Genomic DNA, 7,201 nt, shown 5'->3' on the forward strand with positions numbered 1-7,201 from the left:
GAAAAATGGTGTACTGTCGAACTTTACCAGATCTCACATTTCCAGTGACAGAGAGAGATCTGGGTATGAGATTAATTTTGTATAATATCTTTCCATTGCCGTCATGCTCATCATCGAAATTTGATCGCTGGTTGTTTTGACGCAGCTCCGAATTAGTCAAGCGGGCGAGGAAGAAAATACTGCTCTATTTTCACGAAAGTAAAGGAAAAGAACTTCAAAAACATGCATTCATTTTGAACTTAAGTTCGTAGGGTAATAAAAACATTAAACCATTTTCGAATTCTCACGGCTGGACTCGATCTAGCATGAAATGGAGTCTAATGCTGGCAAATCTTTTACGATGATTCGGAAATAAATGTGGCATTCTTTTGCCGGCCTGGAATTTTTTCCCCGGCGTTTTTTTTCGCCATGTTATTTTAACTTATGTTTCAAAAATATTTATAAAAGTCAAGTAGACTAGTGCATGACTGATAAAACAACGCAAATATCAGTCGTGCAGTAGTTTACTTGACTTTCATGAATATTTTAAAATGAAATTTGACTGATCACGATCTTCTTTGATCCAACGCTGTGCAAGACTTATCGCCCAAGGTTTTTTCAAAGGTTTTAAAACCTCAACTTCACCAATGCTCAAAGTAATGCGTGACACATCACAGTCACGTTACGTGCGCAGTAACGTTGCGCACAAACAATTAGCGCAAATGTCCTTAATTTTTACTGAAACCATGATGGGGCATGGGAATCCGCTGACTTGAGTCAGTAAGTAGCTATTACAACGGCTCTCGGGATTGGCTCAAAAAATAATAAACCAAAACAAACAACCAATCAAAGATGGACCCCAACCCTAAAAAAATAGAGCTGCGTCCTAAAGGGATCAAATGAAATTAGAGGTTGTAAAGAGCTGCGTCCTATCTCAAGGGAGGGGCTCTCTTGCCTCATCCTCTCTTGTTCGCCGTCTTGACCCTGAAAATATTAAGCTGATTTAGACTTTTTTCGGCATTTAGGTGGAAAGACATTCTGCAATGTAAAGCTTTCAGCGGAATAAACCCCATGAAAGGTCTAATCCAAACCATGCCCAAGCTTGCTGGAGAGGTATTGGATAGATGTGTAACTCACTCGGATCTTCCACGACATCACCCCGATTACTTTGTGGAGTTTGATTTCAGTCTCTTAGCTTCTTGCGACATTGAAAACGAAGAAGACAACAAATCACATGGAGATAGCTTTTTCGGTCCGGCAGTCATGGTCGAGTGGGAACGTGAAGATCTTCTGATGCACCCATTAACACAAGCGCTTCTCCAGTGGAAGTGGAGAACGGTTGGCTTGCCCCTCTTCTGGATTAACTTCTTGTCCTACCTAGCATTTGTTTGCCTTTTCACCGTTTTCGCGACGACTGAGCGAGGCAAACAGCTCGTTCATAAAGCGAACTCTGCTCAATCCGACCAGGAAGATTACAAGATCTTTCGCTATAAGAACTCGTTTTCCACTGGGACTCCCGTGGTGATTGCCATTTTTATCTTCATACACATGATGAGAGAACTTTACCAGATCGGTGTACAGCGATGGAGATACCTGACCCATTTCACGAATTTCATTGAGTGGACCTGCTACCTTTCAGCTCTGTGCTTCGTCATTCCCTATTTCGTCGAGAGAAACGTCTTCTCGAAGTCGATGGCTTTGTGGCCGCTAGCAAGCATCGTAACTTTGCTTTCATACATCAGCTTGGTGTTGTTTCTGAGAAGATTTTTCTACTTCGGAATTTACATTTCCATGTTTTTTGAGGTGACGAGGACCTTTCTAAGAGTGGTGGTGGTTTTCACTCCAATAATATTCGCTTTCTCGCTGGCTTTTTTCCTTCTCCTTAAAGAACAGGTAATGTACCTTATTCAAGGAAATTAACACTTCATGAAATCAAGGCAAAAATTTTGAGATAATTTAAGTCGCGTTAATGAAAGTCTGTACCAGACGCGTTAATTTTTTGGCAATTCTACCCCCTCTTTCGCGTTCATTTACTTTATTGGGAAGCACATTTCCCTTTCAAGTCGCGTTAATTTCAAATACGTTAATTAACATGAGTATTAATTTCCAATAATAAGGTAGTCTTCTTTAATATGTTCTTGTGTAATGGATGGCCCAAAGATAGGGTCCCGCAAAATTTTGACGATGTGGGTTTTTCTGTGGTTGTTTACCTCTAAAAATCTAACCTAACACGATTTTAAAGTGAAACGATCTAATTATAAACCCAGGTTGTGCTAAAGGATATTAAAGCCAGAACGTGGAAAGACGCATTACCGGTCCCATTACCAACGTACTAGTACCATCACGCACGAAACTTGCTCTCTTGGACCCAGTTGTTCAAACGACGTTACATATAGCGTTATCCACCTTTTGAACAACCTGGGCCTGTACATTAATTGTTGCAATAAGATGAAATCCAACAAAAAAAGCAAAATTGGGTAAATTTTCAATGAAGCCCGATCCTTCTTGAGAAAACTCGCAGGATTTTGCAGATCCACAAAAAAGAACCATACTTAAGGTAGTCAATGAATGATGTCAGTGATGTACTGTACACACTTTTATTGTGCAATCTAAAGAATGCACGTAAACAATTTTTAATCGTATCGTATCAATATGATCCATTCTAGCCTATGAAAAAAAAAAAAAGAACAAAAGCTCAAGTTTCCTTGCAAGCAATAAAAGGAGGAATAAGAAATTTGTAGTTTCGTCTAAGGTAACTGAAAAAACGTTGTATTTCAAATCTGAGAAAGTCTTACTAAAGAAACATTTTCTTTCAGGATTCCTTCACCAGTCTCTGGTGGTCCCTTGTAAAGACGACAATCATGATGATCGGGGAGATTGACTACGGCTCTATTATCATTGAAGCCAAAGAGCAGGTTAACGAACGCAATGGAGCTCCACTTTTACCAATCCCGGAATTTACTGCGTTCATTGTCGTCTTATTTTGTATGATGGTTTCCGTCTTGTTGATGAATTTGTTGGTAAGTTATCAGAAACCCATTGTGGAATTGTAATAAGCGCCTTATATTCTGCTTTTGAATTCCGAGTTGGCAAAAAGAAAGGGCCAGTGCAAAAAGTGGCGTAAGTCACACAAGACATCACTTCAGAATCGCCTATATGCAGAATTCAATACATGCATAATTAATTATAAATACGGAATTGTTTGAAGAAGCAATGTAACAGATCTGCAGTGCTTAAGGCTACGCACTTTTTTGAGAAAGGTTACTATTATTTACAGTTGTGGATGGTATTTTATAATCTCTCAAAAGTGCATACATCATTACAATTTCCGTAAAATATTACGATTCTGTGCTAATCAAGCCATATGCCATTTTGAAAATTCAAACCTCCTTTCGCTCTCTCGCCGACGAAAAATGAGACTGTCAAAGCTTTTTACCTTCAGTATCTTCTAAAAAGAGCGGCTTTCTGTCCCAATGAGATTATAGCTCAAAACCACTTCCACATAGCATTGTCAAACGTATTCTAGTATTTAATCGGTAGATATAGGCATATTTTTATCCCCTAAAAATTTCTCATCTGTTCGGATTTCCTAGCTGAAAGTCTTGTGATCCGAAAATTATGGGGATCAAAACCTACCTTTTTGAAAATTTCAGCCAGGAAAAGGGCTCCCGAAAATTCTAGGTGACCTTTTTAAGGTAAAAATCCATTAAAATAGCTAAAAATGGGCAATTATACCATATTTTAGATGTTCAAAAATCCTAGGACAGGCAAGCAAGCACGAAATTTTACAACAAATGTTTCGAAAATTCTAGATCTCAAATCGTCTTCCGAACAGATATTTTCCGAAAATTGACGTTGGGTGCCCCTGCTCAATGTTTTAATGGAGTAGCCCGACCAGATAAACACCACGGAAACTCCTCGTACTTTCAAATCATTTGAACAAAGTTTGGAGCTGGTTGAAAAAGAAAGTAATCAACCAAACAATCAAAATACAATTTCCTCGCAAACTGTCGAACAAGGAGAAACTTGACCAACCCAGCCGTAACCGAAAACGGTCAGTTGATCTGAACAAATCACGATCATTGTTTCCCCACTGTGAAGAAGCCATACTGATAAGTTCTGTCCTAGAATAAATAGAACCGCGTTTCGTCATTGAAAGCACTTCGCGTTGTCGAAAATTGTCGAACCTACTGTATAAAATATCAAAACGCTGACCTAACTGTCCACATTTTGATGTGATTCGCAAAGCATTTCTTTCCACTTAACTGCTTCCCTCTTAGTGCCAAAAATTTTATTTGATAAAAAATAATTACCGTTTTCAATTAGAAATTTCGCTTTTTTTTTACATGTCGAAAAGAACTAGCAGTCATTTGAAGCTACCGCTGGGCGGTGGGTGGCAAGGCAGTATTCTTTTAACGCACCAGAGAGTATGGTGCACGTGCATCTCTCACGCACGTACATGTCGCTAGCTCGGTCTTACACGAGTAACTTTCCTTTGAAAGTTTAATAAGAACTTGTTCCATGAAGAAATGATCCCCGTCGTTTAATTGTCTTTTTAAAGGTTGGTTTAGCAGTCGGAGATATTGACAGCATTCAGCGAGATGCCAATATGAGACGCTTGGCCACACAGGTTGAGTTCGTAACTGATATCGATCAAAGATATCCTCGCTTTCTCAGAAAGTACTTGCATAAATCAGTGCTGACAGTAAGACCAAATCAAAGGAGCAGCTTGGAAGCGTGAGTATTCAGATTCAGTTGGGACCACCGATCGAGGTGTTTGATATTAGGCATGTTTCAGCCAACTTGACGGTGAGTTCGAGACAACGCGTGCGCACAGAAATCACGACAATTGAACTTACGTTCAAGAGAAGTGGATCGATGAATGCAGGTGTACTACGTCTCACTGTGTGCGCATGTCAAGCCACGTTTTGGTGCTTTAGTATCCCTCACTGAGTCATCTAACTAGTGACCATCGGTTTTCCTGTATAAATGACAGGACACGCACTGAGAGGCCGCGAGCAACCGAATTCGCGGCTTTGTTGTTCTTGAAGAAAACAGAAAATACATCCTAAACACAAATATATGGCTAATACGAAATGAAATAAATTTGGCGAGAATGGCTCTCTACAATGATGATAACAAGGGAAAGTAATCTCGCAATTGCAAGCTGACTTCAGATGGCATAAGTCCCGGTTCGTATCTCGGATCTGATAGAGAAGCAATCATCAATATCATATATTCTTGCTTAAGTGCCTTTTACATTAAGCCATCTCTGAATATTTCAGTTTGAGAGTTATATGAAGGCAAAACCTAAATAAATATGATAGAAATGGAAGCGTAAAGGCCAGGACACACTAGGCGACAAGTCGCAACGACAGGTCTCTGCGAAAAGTTGCCGCTCCGTGTGTACTACTTGCAAAACAAGTCCCTGCGACACCACGCCTGTTTGATGCACACGCAGTGATCTCGTATGAGGGGGAATATGAACTAGTTTTCTAATTCAATATGACTGACCATATGACGCTCTCTCATTGGTTCATTTATATCTTGTTGCAGCGACTTGTTGCCGGAACTGTACACACGGTACAACGCTTGCTTTGGCATAATTTTGTAGCTGCAAACCAGTTTGAATTCGTGCGACTGATCGCGGCGACAGAATTCTGCCGCAGTGACAATGATTTTCACAAAATTAACCGTGCCACACAACGCGAATTGTTGCGGCGACTTGTCTCCGCGGCGTGTCTCGGCGACTTATCGCCTAATCCATGTCCAGTCACTAGAGTGTATGAATTTTTAAGGTCTCACATTTCTTTATTCCCATCCCCCCCCCCCTCCCCTCCCTCCAATTGCAAATTGTGATGTATTATATTTTCCTCTCCTTTTTTCAATAACCGTCAAGATCAATTAGTTTTTACGGGAAAGACGGTAATTCTGGGTGGACAAGATGGGCCCAAAATCTGGCATTACTTCGTATGATTGGGGATGATTTTGCAGATCCCGGATCGGTGACTGACATTCTTTCATTCCACGAAACAATTGCAAAATATTTTTACAATTTTTTCGCTATCCAAAGCGACAATTGGCCTTCTTTTGTTCTGTCACAGGTAGGTTAATTAAATGCGGTAAGAATTATTCACATATAAAATTGCTACCGATAAAATTCCAAGATTTCTCTTCTTTCTGTAATTTTATATCTTCGTCGCGTAAAACGAAGTTACCATATTAGTGCGAGTATATTGATTTTGTCATGGTTACGGACATGTCCACCAATAATATTATTGCATCCTGTTCACGCGAGGAGTTGTGTAGCCGTTGGTGCCATTAATTTAGCAGGCTCTAAACAGTCTCAGTACTCTTAATAGACTGTACTATATTTGGAACGATTGAATATACCGAACTGATCATGATCACGTAACGGCAATAGTATGGTTCCACATAAAACACGATTAATTTTTTTAGCAAGCTACACTCATTGATATGACGTAACAAGTCTCCATCGCAACAAAACAGCTACGGAAAAACACCCTATATTTTGTTTTTAAACGCTTACATCTCAAAAACGAAAGCACCGTGACCCCAATTTTCATCAATAGAAAAGTAATAAATAGGCTTAGATAAATCTTTTGCAAAGTTAAAAAATATTCTCTGGTGCGAATTCATAGCCACCTTCACTTTGGTAAATAGTTGTTAGTTATTTGCTAATTTATATATATCTTCGCAGCGTGCTTAAGAAGACTGTTGACCTGTTTTCAAAGTCGTCCAGTAAAAGCAATGGAAGCAGCAATAGCGACGAGGCAAATGATGAGTCTGCGGATAGCAGCGTATCAGCGGAGGTTGCTGAGCAACGCGCGCGGCTTGATCGACTCTGTAATGTTGTTGAAGACCAGTCCAGACTACTTCGGGAAATTTACCATCACCTACAGCAAACCGCACCAACAGCAGTAAAAGGCATTCTAGAGAGTGGTCTCGATTGAAAATCGCGTTGTCTTGGAAATAAATTTCTTTCCTGTAAACATTGCGTGAATAAGCTTTAAGGCAAAAGTAATGTCAAATAAAGTAGAAGTAAATGTCGCATCAAAACATGAAAACTTTTATTGTCTAGAGATATTAATACCGTGGAATTTTTTAACCCTCCTACATGCAGATTTGTACCACCTTCGTTTGATCCTATACGTCCCCTCACTTTTTTAGTTTTTTAATACTGATTTTCCCTGCACTTACA

General features: G+C 39.7%; 1 protein-coding gene across 1 annotated transcript in view; it reads left to right on the forward strand.

Annotated features, from left to right (window-relative positions):
- The window catches only part of LOC137977208 (transient receptor potential cation channel subfamily A member 1-like), a 20,195-nt gene extending 13,242 nt beyond the window's left edge, over positions 1-6,953 (forward strand). The window contains exons 7-10 of the mRNA XM_068824472.1: positions 1,005-1,872; positions 2,796-2,999; positions 4,541-4,716; positions 6,701-6,953. Coding sequence (XP_068680573.1) covers positions 1,005-1,872; positions 2,796-2,999; positions 4,541-4,716; positions 6,701-6,953 — 1,501 coding nt within the window. The remainder of the gene's footprint in view (positions 1-1,004; positions 1,873-2,795; positions 3,000-4,540; positions 4,717-6,700) is intronic.
- Positions 6,954-7,201: the final 248 nt, after the last annotated feature.

Source organism: Montipora foliosa, chromosome 11, assembly GCF_036669935.1.
Source record: "Montipora foliosa isolate CH-2021 chromosome 11, ASM3666993v2, whole genome shotgun sequence".
NCBI lineage: Eukaryota > Metazoa > Cnidaria > Anthozoa > Scleractinia > Acroporidae > Montipora > Montipora foliosa.